Source organism: Lepidochelys kempii, chromosome 6, assembly GCF_965140265.1.
Source record: "Lepidochelys kempii isolate rLepKem1 chromosome 6, rLepKem1.hap2, whole genome shotgun sequence".
Classification (NCBI taxonomy): Eukaryota; Metazoa; Chordata; order Testudines; family Cheloniidae; genus Lepidochelys; species Lepidochelys kempii.
The window spans coordinates 20124872-20145809 of NC_133261.1; the positions used below are offsets into that span (position 1 = coordinate 20124872).

Here is a 20938-nt window from a genome sequence, read left to right on the forward strand (position 1 = left end):
CAATGAAACCAGCAGAGAGCGTGGGAAAGGAAGCTCGCCACAAAAGCTGTTTTGCTCAGCACTGGGCTTTGGATGGGGTGCCCTGCGCTTGCTGTGCCTGGCGAGATGTTGCAGGAAGCCCATGGGCTAGAGCAGGTGCCGTGGGCCTTTCAGATATCCACTCCCCCTCCAGCAGGGTTAAAGGGCATCCAGTGCCTTGGCTCCCAAGCAGCGTTGCTTCGCCCTGGAGTCATGACCTGCAGTAAACAGGCAGGAGCCTCTGACTTCCCACCACGGCCTGCTGGCGGCAAAGGCATACGAGTCAGAGCGGGCTCTCCCGGATGCTCCCACTGGTCTGGCTGGATGTCCTCCAGCCAGGAGTTCCTAGGGGTTGTGGTGTTGCATTGTAATACTCCTGAGCTCTTCCGTAGGGTTTAGTGCTGCCCCAGCGCTTTGCAGATGTGCTGTAACGGAGTTGCAGGGCAGGGTTTTACGCCTGTTCTACGGGGGGAAAGGGGGACAGTGCTCAGAGAGGTGATGTGACTTGCCCAAGCTCACCGAGTTATAGGCATAGCTGGGATTACAACCCAGAGGCTCCTTGTTCACAGCTCTATGCTAAGAGCCGCCAGGACTCTCTGGTGGCCAATCTGGGAGTGGGAGGTAGGCGTGAGCAGCGAAATACAGTGGGTGGGCGGAGCTGGGAAATACAGTAGTCAAGCCATCCGTGGCTCGAGAGCGGGAGTACCAGTGTCAGGGCAGGCTATCAGGAAGAAGGGCACAAACCCCAAATGGGGTGTGAGGTAGATTTCACCAACCAATTGTCAAGTGTAAACGCCTCGGGCACTGTAACAGCCTTAACATGGAGTGACAGACAGTCCAGTTGGGTACTCCAGTCTGCCTCAGGAGAGCCTGTCTTTGTGATAGAGGGTCTCTTACACCAAGGATCACAGCAATATTCAGGTTACTCACAGTGCCAAAAAACAGTCACTTACCCCAGGTCAATTGCACCTCACATCTCACCCCAGAGACAGTGCTATCTGAAGATGTATTAAATAGGAAAAGGAAACGAGAGTTATTTACAAGGTTAAAGCAGGTAAACATGCATAAATGAGTTCCAATCTTAAGTTTCAAAAGTAATAAAAGTTGCTATAATAAGCAAGCTCTATGTGTCCTTTAGGGCTCACCCAGGCTAAGCAATGGGGCTCGCTTTCTTATGCCTAGAAAACCTTGCCCCCAGTGTCCAAACATTATAGCGATCCAGTTCCTTCTTGTTACATGTTTTTATTCCCTTCCTCCAATGTGCTCTGAGCTGTGAGCTCAGCTGATGAGAGGAATCCACAATTCCTCTGAGGTGGGTAGGAAGTGCTGACAGCGCTCAGTGAAGCTGATGGCACCTCTGTGGGAGGATTACGGGCTGGGTTAGGCGTTTGCCTAGTGCTGGAGCATAAAGGGTGGCAGACAGGAGCTGCAGCGGGCCTGTCCCACTCTGCAGCAGGGTATTAGCCGTTGGCCTGGGTGCATTTCACAGTGAAAGATTTAAAGCCAGGAGTGCTCACTGCATTCAAAATCTCCTTCCATCTCCAGCAAAGGGGCAGGTGATTAACAAAATTGGTTAGGAATTATGACCCTGCTGGCCTGCCATCATGGCAGTCCCTGACCTTCCCTTTGCTGCTGGATCTGTGAGCTGAGACACTGATTTCCTGGGGCACTGCCGTGGTTGGGTTTGGATAATTGCCAGCTCTTGAGGGCAGTCTGTGCTGGGTAGGGATCTTCCAGAGCCACGTGCTAATGTCTGATGGGACGCTAGGGGTGGAGAGTGGCAGGGAATCAGTGCAAGGGCAGGACTGCACAACACCTCCTGCTCATGTCCCCCTGAACTGCTTCTCTGCCCCCTGCTTAGCCTGTCCCTGATGGCTGTGAATTGGGGCTGCTGGGACAGCGGAGATTAGTTTCAGAGTTGACCCTCAGGCATGTGGACGGGGTAGTCATTCATGGCACCCTTGCTGGGGCAGAGCATCATAGTGACGGGACCCTTGCTGCTTGTCAGATAGAAACCTGGGGAAGGGGAGCAGGGGGATGGATGAAACTGGCCCTCCCTGCCCTCTTTGAGCTCTTCCCAACCATCTGCTCCAACCTGGAGTCTCTATTCTGCACTCATCCCTGTGGTGTCTTGGCACCTCTGCCCTGCGCTGTCGGCTTTCAGGGGTGTTCGCACTGGGGGCCTTTCCACTAGATCTTCCCCCCTGCACACGAGGGCTGGCCAGAGGGGAAGGGCTGCAGCTAACATGCCCGGGGGGTGGGGGGGATGGACCTTGAATCGGGGAGGCCTGGGAGGGGAAGCCAGGCGGAGCTGCGGCGTGCGATGGCGTGTGAGATGCCGCAGGGGCTCTGTTGGGGTGCTGCATGCAGGGGCGTGTGTGTGTCAGCAGCTGTGGAGTTAAGGAGCTGGGAACCATCTCCCTGCTGTCTCCTTGGCTTCGCAGATAATTACCCGGCAAGTTAACTTTGTCATCATGAGTTCTCCCTTCTCTCCATTAACCCCTGGCCCCGTCCTCCAGCTTGCTTGCAGCTCGCGGGGGAAGTGGCACAGCTCCATCCAAGTGCTGGAGGGAGGCCCTGTGTTAAATGGAGCTGGGTTGGAGTGGTGGTGGGGATTTATTATCTTCCTAGGCAGCGTGAACCACTCACCCGCTGACTCCCCTCCAGCTCAGTGGCTTCTCCTTCAACATCCTGCTGGCTTCAAGGACATCCCGGCCCCTGCTGCCCGAGATTGGCAGGGCAGATTAGGGAATCGGGAGCAGGCTGTCTCACACATGTGTGCGCACGCACATGCTTCTGATTCTCCAGCCAGCTTTGCCAATGCACCGTGATCCTCCCTCCAGCTCCCCTCTGCTATCCCAGGGCCCAGCTCTGCCAAGGCACCATGATCCCGCCTGCAGCCCCTGTTATCCCAGCCCTGGGACTCCCCATGCTGCTGTGTGTTGTGGATCCTGTCCTTTTATAAATTGCGTAGAGAGGAACTGTCCAGGATGAGCCATGCGGGTGTGATTAGGAGCCGTGGGGCAGAAACAAGCAAAAGAAAACGTAGGCTTAACACCAGTTTGTCTTAACAGTGAGATCTGTGAGAGTGTGGGACTGTCCCACTGTGGAAATGGAGGGTGTTTCTGAAAGCACAAAGTCCTTCAGCAAGCTGTAGTGTTGCCCACTCTCGTGATATTATCATGAGTCTTGTGATATTTGGTGTTTAAAGATCCAGCTCCTGGAGTCAGGGGATTATGTGAGACTCACACCTTTTTTACTTTTCATATTTCTTTAAATGAAGTTTCTAGCCCTCCTGGTTGTGGAGAAAAGCTTCACAAGGTGAATGCTCAAGATTACAACCCTAGAAAGCAGATCTACCCCACCCTGTGATTTATTATATTTAAAAAATCTGATTTTTATTATGCCAGTCTCCCGATCTTTGTGGGGGTCTGTCTCCTGCGCTGTGACAGGGCTGCAGACAGACAGAATGGTGTGACTGTTCTGTCCCTGCTGCAGTATGCAGGATGTCAGTTCTCTACTCCTCCTGGAGCGGGTGGGCTGAGTGGAGGCTTCTCTCTGGAGCATGTGAGGCTTAGACTTGGGGCGAGTTGGGGAGGGTGTCAGGATTTCGCTGATACCTTCTGGTGCTGGTTGTTTCTCCCCCAGACTGCTGCATGTTTTCCGTGGCTATTCAATGGTGTCTGTCCTGCGCTCAGAAGGGGGTGTTAATTTTCAGTTCTAACACGTCGCAGCTGTGTCTATTAGTGTTTGATTTTTTGGCTAATATTGTCCTTGGCTTCCTGTCCAATATTTGAACTGATTAAGAACAAATATCATGGTAGTGGCACAGAGTAAGCGGCTTTTCCTTCCGGTGGTGGCACTCTGCCCTCTCCCGGAACGGTGTCACCTCTGAGCACCCCTCTCTGGGGGCTCCCTGATTCTGGAGGGACGGGCCTTTAATTTGATCAGTGTCATGGCCTCAGTGTGACTGAAATGCCACAGCAGGTGTGAATTGAGATGCCGAGCTGCACCATTAACCCTGCCCGACTGGCTTTGTAACAGCCGCGCTCTGAGCTGCGGAGGATGCGGGGCAAGGCGGCACGGAGCCAACGCCAGCCCTTTCAGTGAAGCTCTTTGGCCAGTGGATGAGCATCCCCAGACTGTCCATCATTCACCCCACAACCTGGGACCCCGTTCCCATGGGCATGGCTTAAGGGTGCACTCCCCACCCTTGGCCTCCAGCTGAGTGCTTCGCAGGGTGGGGATGCAGGCATCCAAAGGGGTCTGAAGGCACCTTCTGTTCCAGTGAGCGAGGAGCCAGCTCTCTTTTCTACTGATGGACAGGGGCAGCATGGGTGGGAGGGGCGCATTGCCCTGCAAGAAGCGGGTTCCAGGCGTGGGGACCACACTCCCGGTGGGAGAGGGAATGAGCCAGGAAGGGCTCATTCTGTGTGGGGGAGCCCAGGGATTAGGGTATCAAACTCCATCTCCCCAAGGCCCTTTGCTCTATGCTGCCCGCGTCCTCCCTGCATGGGCCAGACCCAGAGACCCTGGCTCAAGCTGGAGAGGGAAGTTTGTGGGGCTTCAGCAAGACACGGGGGTCAGTCTGGTGGTGTCTCCCCACTTCCCTAAGCCTGACCCTGGACAGATGGTGTCCTCTCCTGTGCGGGGTGGAGAAGTGATCCTTCCACATAAGCCCCGTTTCTCCCTGCTTTGAAATTCAGGGCACTCCAGCTCAGATGCTCCCATTTGAAGTCAGTGGGAGTTAGGCACCTAAATACCTTTGAGGTTCTCAACTCCCAAGTCCCCACACTTTACAGGCGTGAGAAGGCAGCTGGAATAACCCTGCAGACTAAGACCCACGTTCAAAAGGATTTTACACTCCCACCAAAGGTGGGTTTTTTTCCTCTATCTCTGAATTTTTTTTCTGTGTGCCTCCAACTGGTGAAATGAGATTTTTCCCAGGTAACTTACGAGTTCTGTGTCCCTCACAATCCTGGGAAGTCTGGGCAAGTTCTCTGGCCTGAGCTGGACAGGAGGTCAGACTAAATGATCACAACGGTCCCTTCCGGCCTTGGGATCTGTGAATCGGTGGAGCGTGCTGCAGCCCCAGGCGTGGCATGGAAGGGGACATGGCTGTGTAACCATGGCCAGTGTCCAGCGCCGGGTGCTGATGAGGATGAAGTCCCACCAGGCGCCTGGGGAGCGCTTTGTCTTGGTGCTTATGCAGTTGGCTGGAGGGAAAGCAGCAGGCGTGATTTTGGTTTCTGCTTTGGCCCCCTCCCCCCACCTCCTTTTGTTTTCAAGTAGCAAAATGGGAAAGGGGGGGATGAGGGGAGGGGAGGGAAAGGAACAGTTCCATTAATGAAAGAATTCTGTGGCTCCTTTCTGAAAGCTCCAGGGCACAGAAGTTTTGAATCGGTCCCCAAGAGATCGTTACTGCTCTGGCTGGGCGGGGGTGTGACGCGTGGGGAGGTGGAAGCTCCTGTCGGGGAGAGGGCGAGGGGCTGCTGCTCATAAGAAGGTCCTGCCTCTGCGGAAGGGTTCTAGGGGAGAGGGAGGCGGGAAGATGCTGCTCTTTCAGAGGGATGTCGGGGGAGACAAAGGGATGGGCGAGGAAACAGAACTGGGAGTTCCAGAACTCAGTCCCTCCCCCCTCGGCTGCCTGAAAAGCACTCGTGCAATGTAGCGAGAGCCCCCAAGGAGAGTGAGCCGTGGGTGGGCGGGGGGGACCAGTCAGCCAGCCGCATGACACGGCCAGTGGGCTCCACGAGGGTGGCCGAGGGGAAGGCCAGGGGGTCTGCAACTATGGCGGCGGTGCTTAGCCATTGGTGAGGCCCAGCCAAGACAGACAGGGCAGGTTGCATGGCCATGAGTGGGCAGCAGGCTCCCACATGAAGGAGGCCAGTGTGCCCGGCTCGTGGCTGGGAACCAGGCCCCCAGTGGGGTTGGCAGAGGTGAAAAGCAGAGGGGGCAGCTGGTCAGCAGCAGCCATGGGGGTGTCCTGTTCTGTTTGGGGTTTGATCTCACGCCCCGCTGCATGGCACCCGGGCATTTCAGCAGGGGTGCATTGTTTCCTTATGTGAGTTATCCCCCACTGTATGCCCATGTTTCAGAAGCCTTTGAGGAGCACGGGGTGCTGCCATGCACTCTGCTGTGGGGAGATCAGGGGCTATCGGTCGGGGTGAGGTCTGGTTCACCCCCACCACTGCCCTGCCTGGGAGGCAGGCAGGTAGGCTGCACAGCTCTATGAGCCATAGTTAACGTTTCTAATGGTGGCTGAGCTGGAAAATCCAGCTGGGGCCCTGGGTCAGAGACAGGTTTGTTTCTCCCTCAGGCGCTCCCTGCCTGCTTCATTACATTAGTGGCGGTGCCTAACCTGGGGAAAGGAGCCGCTGGAGCCGCCAGTCGCTGGGACACGGCGGCAGGGCTGCCGCGTGCCCGGGAGTCCCGGGGAGCTGCACGGGCAAGACAGTGACTGCCATGGAGCAGCAGGCCCGCCCGGCCTCAGGGGAACTGGCTCTGTCCTTGAGACTCAAGCAGCCCTGCTGAGAGAGAGCGAATGCTCTCTCCTCTGCTGGGCTAAACGCAGGGGAGAAAGTAAGGCGTTACGGGCCGGTACGGCGTACCGGTAACAAGTGGCTGGCAGTACCGGCCCCTTCCGCCTTACTTTAAAGTCGCTGCCGCTTTTGCACACACACCCCCGTCGGCGGCTCTGCCGGGTCCCTGGTGGCAGGGGTGCCACCGGGGGAGCACAAAAAGGGCAATGACGTTAAAGCGCTGCCGTGGCAAAGGACCCTGCTTAAAGCACTTCCCTTGCAGCGCTTTATTGTCGCTGCCCCCCCTCCACCCCCGTTGACAATGAGGGGTGGGGGCAAAAGGAGCAGCTGCCCCGGGGCCGGCGATTTAAAAGGGCCCGGGGCTCCAGCCGCTGCTGACCCCTCCCCCAGCCCTGCTCCTTCCACCCGAGGCCCCGCCCCTTCTGGCAGGGTGGAGTAGGAGGGGGGCACGTGTAGCCAGCCCCTGTACCAGTAAGTTTTCAATTTTACTTTCACCCCTGGCTAAATGGTAGCCTGGCACAGAAAAAGCCCACCCAGGAAAGCACAGCTCCAATGCCCTCTCCGTGTCGGAGGCAGGGTGGTGTCACCAGGACCTGGGAGGCAGGAACTCCTGAGTTCTAATTCCCCCTCTGGCACTGATTCTCCTCCGGACCTTGGGCAAGTCACTCAGCCTCTGTGCCTCATTTCCCCTGCCTGAAACCAGGGATGATGGATGTTAACAGGACAGGAAAACAGCTCTGTGTGTGTGAGATCCAGGAGAGAGCTCAGGAGCTAGCCTAACTTGGCCTCTTTGCCCCACCCTGGGTTTGCTTGGAGGAGAGCAGCTAGCTGCCTTGGAAGTAATTGCAGGCTAGAGCTGCATGTGCCAAGAGGCGCTGGCATGCCGTTGCATGAGTGGGACCCTGGGCCTGTGCGTGCAGAGAGCACTTGATCTCTCTCCAGCCAGGTATCTGCATTCACAGACAGTGTCCCAGGTGTGTCCTGGGCAGATGAGCCCTTGTCCCTCGCTGTGTTCAGCTAAGGGAATTACACTTAGGAATCGGAGTAACAGCCGTGTTAGTCTGTATTCGCAAAAAGAAAAGGAGTACTTGTGACATCTTAGAGACTAACCAGTTTATTTGAGCATAAGCTTTCATGAGCTACAGCTCACTTCATCGGATGCATACTGTGGAAAGTGTAGAAGATCTTTTTATACACACAAAGCATGAAAAAATACCTCCTCCCACCCCACTCTCCTGCTGGTAATAGCTTATCTAAAGTGATCACTCTCCTTACAATGTGTATGATAATCAAGTTGGGCCATTTCCAGCACAAATCCAGGTTTTCTCTCCCTCCCCCTCGCCCCCCACACAAACCCACTCTCATGTTGGTAATAGCTTATCTAAAGTAACCTATTTCCCCTTGTTTTTTCCTACCCCGCCCCCCCCCCCCAGACATTCTTGTTAAACCCTGGATTTGTGCTGGAAATGGCCCACCTTGATTACCATACACATTGTAAAGAGAGTGGTCACTTTAGATAAGCTATTACCAACAGGAGAGTGGGTTTGTGTGGGGGGGGGGGGGGGGAGAGAGAACCTGGATTTGTGCTGGAAATGGCCCAGCTTGATTATCATACACATTGTAAGGAGAGGTTTCAGAGTAACAGCCGTGTTAGTCTGTATTCGCAAAAAGAAAAAGAGTACTTGTGGCACCTTAGAGACACCTTGAGCTGTAGCTCACGAAAGCTCATGCTCAAATAAATTGGTTAGTCTCTAAGGTGCCACAAGTCCTCCTACCCTTAGGAATGTCACATGCCCTGTTAAACTTCCTGAACAGGACTCACGGGCTTTAGGCGCCATTATTAATTAATAAAACTGACACTGAGAGAAACCAGACTGCCCCAGGGCTGGGAGCTGAGCAGCGACCTAATGGCTCGCAGGCCGTCTGGGCAGCGGCGAGCCTGTGGCTTTGGCACTAACCCACCGTGATTGTTCCCACTGCCTCTGGAACTGGGCTTAGTGCAAACTGGCCTTCCGCGGGCTATCCCCATCCCCAGGGACTGCAAGAGCATCCTCCGCTCCGGGGACCCTTTAGCTGAGCACTGAGCCAGCAGCACCCCTGGCCCGTGGCTAATTCCTCTCTGGACGGAAGTCAGGGGTGCAGAGGAACGTCAGTGCCGCGTGGGGAGCGGAGCGTGGGCATTACGGCGCCGATGAAAGGAAGGAGGGGACTCTGGGACTGCCTGGCTAACGGCTCCAGTTGAGAAGGCTCATTGTGCTCTCTGGGCTTCCCTCTGAAGGGCAGCTAGTGCCAGACAGCTCTGAATGGCTGCCTGTGCACTGTGCCCCTCGTGCCTCCCCCCTGGCTCTGTGGGTCCATTGATCGTCCCTCGCCCGCCCTGCCGAGTGAAAGGACGCGCGGCCTCGATGTAAAAGGAAGGGGGAGCGGCTGGGCGGTGAGCTGGAGGGGAGTGGGGAGAGGTGCCAAGCAAGAGAAAAGGAATGGGATTGTCAGGGCTGGCTAATGACAGCGAGCAGGATAAGGGGACTTCAGAAGTTAATTTCCTGTTCCTGAGATGTGGTGTGGATGGTATTTCTTCTTCCATCTCCTAGGAGACACAAGGGGCTGCGCTGCCTCTGGAATACTAATGGGAGCAGGGCCGTGCACTGGGGAGCGGGGCGGGGGAGGCAGGGGCTGCTGAGAACAGCAGGGAAGCTTTGGAATGAGCCAGGGGGGGGGGGGGGCTTGGTGCCTCTGAGGGGCCAGCAAACACCAGCATGGGGCAGCATCTGTCCCTTCACCCCCAACCAGCCCCTCCGAGCGCCTGCCTCCTGACTTTGGCTGTGCCAGCAACAAAGCCCAGCGATCTCAGTATGGCTGCCAAGCATGGTCTGTCCTCTCTTGATTTCCTTATTGGTAGCCGGTGGCAGCTGGGAGCCGCCGGGATCTGATGTTTGGGGAGGGGTCACGTTTCAAGTGCTGTTGACGTGCCATGAAAACACCGTATCCTAGATTGCTATGGCTGCATGTGGTACCTGGGTGCTCACCGAGGCTCTGGTTCAGCCATTCATGATCTCAGGGGGAGAGGCCATGTGCCTCCTCCCCTGCCATTGGGAAGGGCCTGGGGTTTTCAGTTATGTTCACATGAAGCCGTCTCCCTTGAGGCTGGGGGGTTGGGTTGCGGCATGGAGTTCTGTGTGGGGAGATGGTCCAATGGGGCTAGCACACTCTGAGTCAGAGATCCAGAGCAGGCCCGGGCTCCCGCAGCATCTCCTCGGGGTGGTATCTTGGTGGGAAGAGATGGGAAGAGAAGCTGACATGGGGGATCTCTCTCCCACCCTCCTTCCCTGCCAAGGAACGATCGCCAAGGACACCAGCACATCTCCCCCGCCGCAACAGAATCACAGCACCGGCTGCAGCTGTGTTTGCTAGGGGAGAAGAAAGAGAATCTCTCTTCAAACAGACTTGGGAGGCTCCTACTGGGGCAGGCAGTGGCAGGGGGAGAGGTGGGGGGAGCTTTCTACGAGGGGAAATGTGTGTTGCATCAGGCTTGCAAAAGACAAGCACACAGCAACCGTATGGGAAGAGGGAAGCGAATTGCGCCAAGGTGTTGGCATCACCACTGGGAGGCTGTGTGGGCCCTGGCGGTCTGAGTTCAAGCTGGGAGCCAGCAAGTGGCGAAGTCTAATCCCAACATTGAGCCTGCCTTGCTGTGTGGCTGGGACCCATCACTTCACCCTTCCTGGGTCTGCTTCTCCATCTGTGAGGTGGGGGAGGCTGCCTTCCTCCCAAGGATCCACTGGCGTTTGTACAATGCTTTGAACCTGGCAAGTGCCACCAGGCTGGTGCTCAGTATTACTGTCTGGGAGTCTTCTGATCCCACAGTGTGAGTGGGTGCAGTGCACACATCAGACAGCAGGGGGCCTCGCCCAGGATAGGCTGCCTTCTTGCTCCTTCTTGTGACTGCCGAGCAGGCTAGGAAACGAGGACTGGCCAGAGTGTGGTGTTGGTCATATAGGGTACGTCTACACTGCAACAAAGCACAAAACAACAACAGAGCACCAGGCAACATGGATGCATGCCTGCTCTGGTCATTGGCATTTAACTGACTGTCTTTGCACATCAACGCCCCCGTCAGGACCACCCATGCAATGCCGGGAGTGTCCGTGTGGTCTGATCGTCAACTTGTGAGATGTAAAATGACACTGAGCTTCCAATTAAAACAGTGCTGGTATCCTCAATCTCCAGTAGCCAAGCTTGAGCGTGCAGGGCTTGTTAAAAAAGTTGATGAAGTTCTTGACGCACTTTTTCAGTCAGATACAATAAACACTGACTCTGCCTGGTCGTCTTTTAAGGAAATAGTGTTCAGTGTGTCTAAAGACGTCCTCCGCTTTGTGAAGAGGATCTAATCAGAACTGATCGGATGAGATAAAGCAACTGCTGACCTCCATGCCTCCTCTTCGCACATTGTTAGATAAACAATAAAAACTCATCTCTTAAAAAGATGGCTTATTACCATACGGAGTGCAGTGTGTTAGCTAAGCTTCGCCATGGGAAGGGGAGCTGGTGGAAAATGCTTCCATAAGCAGCAGACCAAAAAGTCTCTAATCAGGTTTTTGCTGAGCTGAAGACTCTGTGTGGCCCACTATCTAGTGGTACCAGCCCTGTCTAGAGTGCAGATGCATCACTGCAACTGACCAGTCGTGGGCAAATTCTGAAAAGATGGGCTGAGCACTTCAACAAGGTTTAAAAGTGGTCACTGGCCACCACCTCAGCATCAGCTCCTGGTGATCTGGAGCAACTTCTAATCCCAGGCCAACTCTCAATCCTGCCGAACATCTCTGAAATATGTACAGCTGTCAAGCAAATGCCAAACGGCAAAGCAACAGGTCCAGAGGGTGTTCCTGGGGAGATCTTCAAATGTGGGGGCCACAAGCTAATCAGGGACTTCACTGGCCTCTACTTAAGGTTTGGGGCCTGGAGGCTGTGCCCCAGGAACAAACACTGTTCACTTGGACAAAAGGAAAGGCAATCATGCTTCTTGCAGTAGCCATCATGGCCTCTCACTCCTTGCCAAAGCAGGAAAGATACTCGCCGTAGTCATGTTAATTGATCAACTCATGGAGAAGATGCTGCCTAAAAGCCAGTGTGGCTTCTGTGCTGGGTGCGGTACTTCAGGCATGATCTTCGCACTCCTCCAAATTCAGGGGAAATGTCATGAGCAGAATCAAGAGCTGTATGTTGTTTTTGTCGCTCTTACTAAGGCCTTTGATTGTGTAACTCGAGATAGCCTGTGGACTGTCCTCCCAAGTTCGGTTGCCCCAGTGAGTTTGTCAACATTATTAAATCTGTCCATGCAGGTTCTTGTCCTTCACCCAGTCTGCTTCTCAGCTCCCTTTGTTGTCACCAATGGAGGAAAACAAGGCTGTGTTCTTGCACGGACATTATTTAGTATTGTGTTTGCAGCTTTTCTAATACATGCATTCAGAGACATTGATTGTGGCATTTATATGCAGTACCGTATGAGTGGAGGTGACTTGAATCTGCATTGCCTGCGTGTGAAGACAAAGGTTATGAAGATAATTATTCAGGAATTACTGCTTGCTGCTGATTGTGCTGTACTGGCCAATGACCTCAGGGACATTTTTGCTTCTTGACTGCTTTGTGCATGCAGCAAACTGTTCAGCCTGCAGAAGACAGAAGCCATGGTCCGGCCTTGACCTGGAAGTACTGCAACTCCTCCAGTTGTGTCCATCGACGAGCTACCACTCGAGGTAATTGACCAGTTGTGCTGCCGAGGCAGTGTCGTTTCATAAAATGCAGGGATTGCTGGCAACATTTTGAAGCTCACTGGGGCAGCCGTCGGTGCCTTTGGAATACATCTGGGTTGTCTCTGGAAGGAACATTGTGTCAGACTGCAAAAAAATAGATGTTTACCACACCGTGGTTGTCACCGCACTCCTCTCTGGCTGCGATGCTATCAACGTCACGCGGAATGCGTGGCCCAATTCCACCTATGATGTCTGCGGCGGATAATGGGAATTGAATGGCAAGTTTTGGTTCCAAACACTGAGGTTCTTGAGTGCTGTCACATCGCCGGCATAGAAGCTTTTATGGCGAGCGCCCAGCTGAGACATGCGCTCCTGTGGGTTGTATGTGTGATGGCAGAATGCCGAAGGCCATCTTTTATGGAGCATCGCAGAATAGAACAAGAAACCATTACAAAGACACTTTCAAGGCCAACCTCCAGCCTTACAGCATTGGCTTCAACACCTGGGAGCCCTCAGCCTCGCCGAGACCCGATGGCAGCCACTCTGCCACCTTGGACTGAAAGGCTTCAAGAACTGGTGCGTTGCTGCAGTCAAGGAAAGATGTGCGAGGTGCCTATTCGCTGACCATTCTTTTTGTCTGTGGCACTTGCAGACTGGGGCTGCAGGTCCGAAATTGGTCTTCGGTCTCATCTCAGGACCCGCAATAAGTGACTGTAGCTCATCCGTCGAACTCGACAGGAGACTCCATCGTCACGCGGCAGCAAGTCTCAGAGCCCGGGTCAGCTGACTCGGGCTTGCGGGGCTGGTGCTACGGAGCTAAAAATAGCAATGTGGGCGTCCCTGCTTGGGCTCGGAGACCCTTCCCCCGGTGGGATTTCAGAGCCCAGGCTCCAGCCCGAGCCCCATATCTACACTGCTGTTTTTAGCCCTGTAGCACGAGTCAGTTGACCCAGGCTCTGAGACTCAGCACCACAAGTCTTTGCAGTGTAGGTATGCTCGCGGGGGGCCCGGCATAGATGTGGGGAAGCCAGGCTTGTTCTGCTCCATGCTATGCAATGCAGAAGGAGATCCTGCCACCCAGACTCTCTCTCACCCACAAAACTGATGCTCGGCTAACCCTGGAGGTGGAATGCTGGAGCAGTGCCTACACCCTGCTCTGGGCACCTCAGCTTGTGTCGCAGCAAGGCTGCGCTTGTGTGTGTGTCTCTCTCTCTCAGGAGTGCAGGGGTGGGGGCTAGGAACCTACAGCAGCCAAGGAGTCCCTGCCCATCCATCCCCCCTGTCACTCCTCTCCCAGAGCAGAGCAGGCCTGCCAGGACCAGTGCTGCCAGGATACGAGCCTGCCTGAACCTCTGCCCGGCCCTTGAACTGGACCCCCAGCGAGGGTCAACCCCATTCAGCTGCGCTTCTCCAACCTTTGCCAGGCAAGATCCTCGAGGGCATCCTCCCCAGTGCTAAAGGCTCTGCAAGGCCTAGCTACGCCGTCCGTGACACCGGTTGGGCTTGATCCCTCGTTCCCGGGCGCCCAGTGTCACCCTTTGTTTCGGGGCAAGTGGCGGCATTCTGCTCGCTGGGGCAGCTGAGGGGCTGAGAGAGGTGCAGGAGAGCGGGAAACGGGGCCTTGAGGGGCGCTGGGTTGGCACTTATATTAATAACTTAAAAGAAGGGCTAGAGGGTCCAGCGCCCTCCGCAGGGGCAAGGGGTGTGGAAAGCAGTGAGGTCTAGCTGCAGCCGGTAGAGCCTGCCAGTGTGCCTCTGAGGGTGGCCGGGGAGCTGAACCTCTGAGCGAGAAAGTGACGTGTGGGAGCATGGTGCCTCCTGCTTGTTTCCCATGACCTGCCTCTCTCTCTCTCTAGTTTATGGCCATTTAGTTCTCTCCCCGTCAGGCGCATTCATGGAGCAGAGCATCGAACGCAGCTTTATGCTGGCGATCACGGGTTCTAAGCACCCGCCTCATATGGTTCCTCTACGCAAAAACACCCAGGCAGCTCCACAATTGGCTCTGCCCACTCTGCTATGTGAAAACAAACTCCTCACTCCCCTGCCTTCTGCCCGGCGTGATCCCTCACTTCCCCCTCCTAGCAACCCTGGTTAGGTTCCAGATCTTCCCGTTCACTGGAAAGGCTCGGAGGTGTCAGTTACACAGGTCTGAGGGGTAGAGGGTGCATTAGTGAACAGCTAATCCATTTTCAAAATCCCTGCCATGTTATTCTTGGGAAGCCGATTATTTTAATACTGTAAGTAGAGACTTGTATAAACCTCCCTTTGCTCAGCAGAGCAGAAGGATCAGTATTAAAAAAAAAACTCTGGAGGGAAATTTTTACCTTGGAAATCATTATTGTGCCACGCTGCCAGGGAGCAGGTTGAGAGCTCTGCTGTCAGGGATGCCTTGGGAACTGGACACCTGGCTCTGGGCTCCTTTGAGAGCCTGCTTCGAAGCTCTCCACTCCAACCAGCGTCCAGGGTTGTTTTGCCACTCAAGCGGAACCAGTGGCAGAGTTGGGCCTGGAACCCCAGAGTCCTGCCCGTGGTCTGACCGCTAGACACACATCCGGACAGGGGTCCTCCCTTTCTAGTGGGATGGAGCTCCAGGCCCACCTGGGCTAGTGAGAGGAGACACGGAGGGCAGCTTGTGCTTTCCTGTGTGAAGCCTGAGTCTTGACGCTTCAGAGAGAGTTTGGGGGCTTGTCTGGTTTTTGGGTGTGAATGGGGCCTGGGTGGCAGCCCCCCATGGATCCCCAGCTCAGAGAGAGTCTCTACTGTTCTCCCAGCGTCTCCGAGGCCGGGGTTGGGACCAGGATTGATGCCCGGAGCGGGCAGCCCTTTCCAGGCCACTTAGCCTGAGTGAGAGCTGTGTTTGCAGAGTCCTCCTCCCAGGAGCAATTGATTGAGTCCTTCCCTCCTTCAAGTGTGGTAAATGTGAGCTTGAATGATGGGGGCTCTCCGGCAAAAAGACTCGGCTCCTGCAGGACAGCTCTCTCCTGCCAATATGCAATTACAGAGCTGGGCCAGCTGCTGTGGCCAAACCTCCCCCAGCAGGCTGAGAAACGCTCTCCAGACCCTGGCTGGGGTGACTGCCCCCCCTCCTCAGTGCTACTCATGTTGCCTAGCGAGTGCTGCCCAGAGAGCCCCACGGACCAGGGAGGGGCCTGAGCCCTGTCTGCATCAGATCCAAACGTCCCCATAGGATCCAGGGTTCTGGTTCAGTCCCATCGCTATTGCAGATCTGGGACCCATGGAGACCACAGGCCCTGCCCAGCCATGCTCAGCCTCCTGCAGCAGATCGCTTGGCGTCCCAGTGGAGCGTGGCATGCTGGGAAAGCAAGCATTGCCTCCACGGGCTGCTCCTGTTGGGGTTAAGGGTCAGGGCGGGTGCCCGAGGTGTGGCCCTGGATGGAGTTTGGGGCCCTGTCTTGACGCTGGGCATGGGAGCCATTTTAGGAGGCCCCCTCTGGATGGGAAGGAAGTGGATCAGAAAGGACCGGAGCCCCGTGGGATCCCACAGGCCCAGTCCCCTCTAGCCCCAAGCTGGTTTCCTCTTTGTTTGGCTCGTTACTGAAGGGGGAGGGGGTGTTTCGAGCCCCGGGCTGCACCTGCCGCTCTGTAGATTGCGATGTGCTTAGCGCGGTGGCTGCCATGGCGGCTTTGATGTGCCGCCCCTGCTGCTCCCCTCTCCCTGGAAGCCTGCCGCGGGCGGGGTCATCCGAAACCCGAAATGGATGCTCTTGCTGCAGCTGAGTTGGCCGCCTGCCTCCCCAAGGGCCAGAGAAGCCTGCCCTGGGAAGGGGCCCCTGGGCCGCACCCCTCTCGGGTTCAGGATGCGACGCAAGGGACAGAGAGAGAAACCTTCTGGGGCCTTCCCCTCTCACCGTCCCCAGGGTGGGGCAAACTTCCCAGCACGGGGCACTGAGAAGGGGGTTAGGGGCAGGGCTGGGATTGTCCCACTCGACCTCAGCGACAAGAGCCCATGTGTGGGGGCAGCCGCGGCAGTCGCCCATGCAGGGTGTTTCCTGCCCCCAGGGGACAGGAGTGTTGGTCGAGGGCTGTGAGAGCACCCCAGCCCAAGCCCTGCACTCCTGCCGCCCCCAGGGCTGTCGGGGCCGGGGGATCTGGCTGTGGGCGTGGGGGGTGATGGATGCTGCGAACCCAGGGGCCGTCGGGGCTGGGGAATCCACTGTGTGCCTTGCTGGGGACAGCTGGGGGAGAAACAGGAGTGTTAGAAGAAGTGCTCCCCCCTCTGTGCTGCAGTGCTGTGGGGCAGGCAGCAGCTGGCCAGCTGGGTGCACGGGGGCCCCGCTGCCCCATCTCTGGGGCTGGATGCTCAGCCATGGAGCCAGGAGCCTGCAGCTCATCCCTGCTCTTACGTCAGGGCTGCAGGCTGGGCTACCTTAGGTGTAATTAAAGCTGACACTGATGAGCCGCTGCAAGCCGCTCGGCACAGATGTGGTGAAGGAGCCCTGGCCAAAGAGCAGTGCCCTCTGCTCCCCTGCCTCCTCCCCCCCAGTGCCAGGGCCAGCCCCTCTGTCTGCATGGCACATGCCTCCCGGGACCAGGGCAACCCCTTCCCCTGCAGCCCCTCTCCAGGCGAGTGCTCAGCCCCCAGAGACACATGCCCTCTGCCCCACACTGCCTGGGCTCTGGGGAGGCCCCCTCTCTCCGTCAGCTGCTCTAGCCCTGCCCTGGCTGCATGCTCTGTGCCATCACCTGGCCCTGATACTCCCCCAGCAGTGTCTGCTGTGAGGCAGGATGTCCCAGGTGCCGGGGGCTCCCCCTCCAAGGCTGTGGCAGGGCCAGCAGGTGACAGCAGCTGCTCTGGGCGGGGCATTGAAAGCTATTCAGTGGGGCCTGGGTATTGCCACCTGTCCCAGATTCTGCTTCTCTTGGTGTCCCCCCGTGTGCCCAGCCCAAAGGCTGAGAGAGCCCAAGGCAGCTGGGTTAAGCTGGTGGCCCAAGCACGGCTGGTGGTCTGAGGAGGCATTTGTGGTGGCCACTGAGCTCAGACCTCATCTGCAGAGAGCAGCCGGGACGCAGCAGCTGTGCACCAAAAATAATCTCAGAACTTGGCAAAAGTTCCCAGGGCCCCAAGACCACGTCCTGGCCTGGCCCTGCCTGACGTGTGTCCTGGTCCCATTTAACTTAATTGGCAGCTTGCGTTCAGGAGAGGCCACCACTGAAATAGCAGGGGAGCCTGGGGGCACTTTGGGGGCCACTGGCAAAGCTGTGTGGTGGGGAGGGAGCAGGCTACAGCTGGGGTGCATGGGCAGAGCTGGGTGGGGTCCGGGGCTGGGATAGCTGATGGTGGGGGCACTGCAGGTCAGCACTGGGGTTCATGGGCAGAGCTGGGTGGGGCCCGGGGCTGGGATAACCGGGGGGTGGGGGGCCTGCAGGTCAGCACTGGGGTTCATGGGCAGAGCTGGGTGGGGCCCGGGGCTGGGATACCAGGGGGCTGCATGTCAGCACTGGGGTTCATGGGCAGAGCTGAGTTGAGCACCCAGGTGAAGCTGCAGGTCATGGATGAAGCAGCCCTGAGCGTGTCCTAGCACTTCCCTCAGCTGCCTCTGGTTCTAGCTAGTGCCCCCTCATGGGCTCCCTCTGGGCACCCAGGTACGTGTCATTTGATTTTATCAGCCAGTCACACAGGGGAGCTGGGGTGGATGGGTGCTGGGGGGCGTCTCTGGTGCCGGTGCATCTTGCCGAGCGGGCGGGGGAGAGTGTCTCGGGAGGCTGCTGGTGGATGGTGAAGGGGCACCACTGGCTGTGGCAATAGATCCTGGTGCAGGGTCCCACTGTGCAGCGTTCTTACTGGTGCTCCTGGGTGCTCAGAGAGGGCGTGAGCTGCGTAACTCTCCTGCGTGCGGTTCTGGTCTCCTCAGCTCCAAAGAGCTATACTGGAATTGTTCAAGGTATAGAGAAGGGCAACAGAAATGCTGAGGGGTCTGGAACAGCTTCCCCGTGAGGAGAGATCCACAGCTAAGGTAGATCCGATCAGTTGGTGTAGAGTGGGGAGTATGTTTTCCATTACTTCACATTGCTCAACACTGAATTTCATCTGCCATGTTGTTGCCCAGTCACCCAGTTTAGTGAGATCCCTTTGTAACTCTCTGCAGTCTGCTTTGGACTTCACTATCTTGAGTCATTTGTATCAGCTGCACATTTTGCCACCTCGTTGCTTACCCCCTTTTCCAGATCATTCGGTGTCCTGGTCCCAGGACAGACCCCTGGGGGACACCACTATTTACCTCTCTCCATTCTGAAAACTGACCATCGATTCCTACCCTTGTTTCCTATCTTTTAACTGGTTACCGATCCATGAGAGGACCTTCCCTTTTATCCTAAGGACTCTCCAGTTCCTTCAGACCCCCACTCCTAACTGGCAGCCTTGGATTCTCTTAGCTGTTTGACAATCGCCTATGCCAGGCCCTACCCCCTGGGGGTACAAGGAGCAGAGCACCACGGGGGGTGAAATGGGATCTAGCTGTTTCTATTGCAGGAGCCCCTAGGAGTGCCCCAGGCCTGGGCCAGAACCCTGTTGTGCAAGGCGCTGTATAGACCCACAATGGAAGGATGGTCCCTGCCCTGTTAGGCTCTGGTTTGGGAGAGTGTCCCACCCGGCATCCTGGTGCCTGCCAGATACACACCACCGCATGTCTTCCTCTCCCCCCGGGTCCCCGTCAGTGACTGGGTTTCCTGGTCAGGGCTGAGCCAGGGTGTAGCTCTGTTGCCACTAGAGATTTAGGCTCTGCTTTTCAAACTTGGGTGCCTAAAGTTAACCCTCCCATGGGCCCCTGCGGCCAGCGGGACCCCCGGGTGCTAGTGCCTCTGAGAATCAGGTCGTTGATTTGGGCGTCCTCCGTGCAGCACCCAAGTCTGAAAATGTCAGCCAGGGCTTTTCTGTGGTGCTGGGAGGAAGGTGGCCGCTGCAGAAGGAACAGACTGGCCCTGGCTATGGACGGGGCTGTGGACTGAGCCCACGACAGACACAGGTGGTGGTGCTGGTAGCTCAGACCTGGGTGCTCCTTGGCACTGCGCCGGGGGGCAGAGTCCCCTTCCCATCTCCCCAGGGCCGCGGTGGGTGGGTGCTGGCTTGCCGGCCAGGGCGCTGTAGTCTCATGTGCCCCGCTGCGTCTGTTTGTTGTTTGCAGATGGTGAGAGGCTGGGTGAGGTGACAGACGCTGGCAGGCGTGTGGCCGGGGCCCGGGCAGCGGTTCAGCAGAGAAAGGCCGAAGACTCCAGCGAGAGCCGGGAGGATGAGCAGATGGTAATCACAGGCTGGCCTGTCTTCTCTCTGTTAAATGGGAAATGAGCTCCTAGTGGCTCCAGTTCTGGGCTGGAGGCGCCTAGGGGCTGTAGCCGTGTGCGTGCTGGGGGAGGGGGCCGATGCACCTTGGGATCGCCCTGCATGGGTTCCTGGTGCCCCTGGAGCTGGGCTGGCAAAGGGGTCTCCCCATTGATGCTGCCCGGACACAGAGGGTGCCCTGAGGGAGGCAGGGGTCCTGTGAAGAGAAGGGGGATAGCTCTGGTGGGAAACCCATAGTGGGGGGGCATAGGATGGCCCCGGTAGGAAGTAAAAACAGGAGTCCTTAGGGGATTGTGCTGTTGGAAGCCACGTAGGCATGTGTGTGTTGGTTCCTATGGATCCATCCCCCTGGCGATGTGTGTGGGGATCTCTGACGGGATCCCTGGGTCGGAATGCTCACTGTGCTGTCCGGGGGTCCCGATGAGGAGCCCTCTTGGCAAGCACATGGCAGGAGGTGTGGGGCAGCCCCTGCTTGGCATCGCCCTGTTGGGAAGCACAGAGTAGGGGTAGGGCACCGCTCAGCCTGCCCTGGGAGATAACACGAGGTGGGGAGCAGGGAGGGGGCTGTGGCAGTGGGGTTGGGTCTCCAGGTGGCCTTGCCCTGTTGGAAGGTCGTGGGGGCCGGCCCATCGGATGGAGCCCGGGGCTGGGGGTGGTTGAACTGGACGTGGCTGGAATCTCCGGGGCCAAGAGCCCGGCTGTTGTCTGAGCACAGTGAGCTGCTCCTGACGTTACTGAAGGGGGAGGGGGTGTTTCAAGCCCCGGGCTGCACCTGCCGCTCTGTAGATTGCGATGTGCTTAGCGCGGTGGCTGCCATGGCGGCTTTGATGTGCCGCCCCTGCTGCTCCCCTCTCCCTGGAAGCCTGCCGCGGGCGGGGTCATCCGAAACCCGAAATGGATGCTCTTGCTGCAGCTGAGTTGGCCGCCTGCCTCCCCAAGGGCCAGAGAAGCCTGCCCTGGGAAGGGGCCCCTGGGCCGCACCCCTCTCGGGTTCAGGATGCGACGCAAGGGACGGAGAGAGAAACCTGCTGGGGCCTTCCCCTCTCACCGTCCCCAGGGTGGGGCGAACTTCCCAGCACGGGGCACTGAGAAGGGGGTTAAGGGCAGGGCTGGGATTGTCCCACTCGACCTCAGCGACGAGAGCCTGTGTGTGGGGGCAGCCGCGGCAGTCGCCCATGCAGGGTGTTTCCTGCCCCCAGGGGACAGGAGTGTTGGTCGAGGGCTGTGAGAGCTCCCCAGCCCAAGCCCTGCACTCCTGCCGCCTCCAGGGCTGTCAGGGCCGGGGGATCTGGCTGTGGGCCTCTGGGGCTGGAGGGTACCTGGGCGCTGCT

The 20938-nt window shown here is 57.1% G+C and overlaps 1 protein-coding gene across 3 annotated transcripts in view; it reads left to right on the forward strand.

Moving 5' to 3' along the window:
• Positions 1-20938, forward strand: part of B4GALNT4 (beta-1,4-N-acetyl-galactosaminyltransferase 4) — a 125354-nt gene that overhangs the window by 47931 nt on the left and 56485 nt on the right. For all 3 annotated transcript variants that reach the window (XR_012159301.1, XM_073347009.1, XM_073347010.1), the window contains exon 2: positions 19453-19568. Coding sequence is in view for 2 of the 3 variants with exons in the window: in XM_073347009.1 (XP_073203110.1) it covers positions 19453-19568 (116 nt within the window). In the remaining variant the exon portion in view is untranslated. The remainder of the gene's footprint in view (positions 1-19452; positions 19569-20938) is intronic.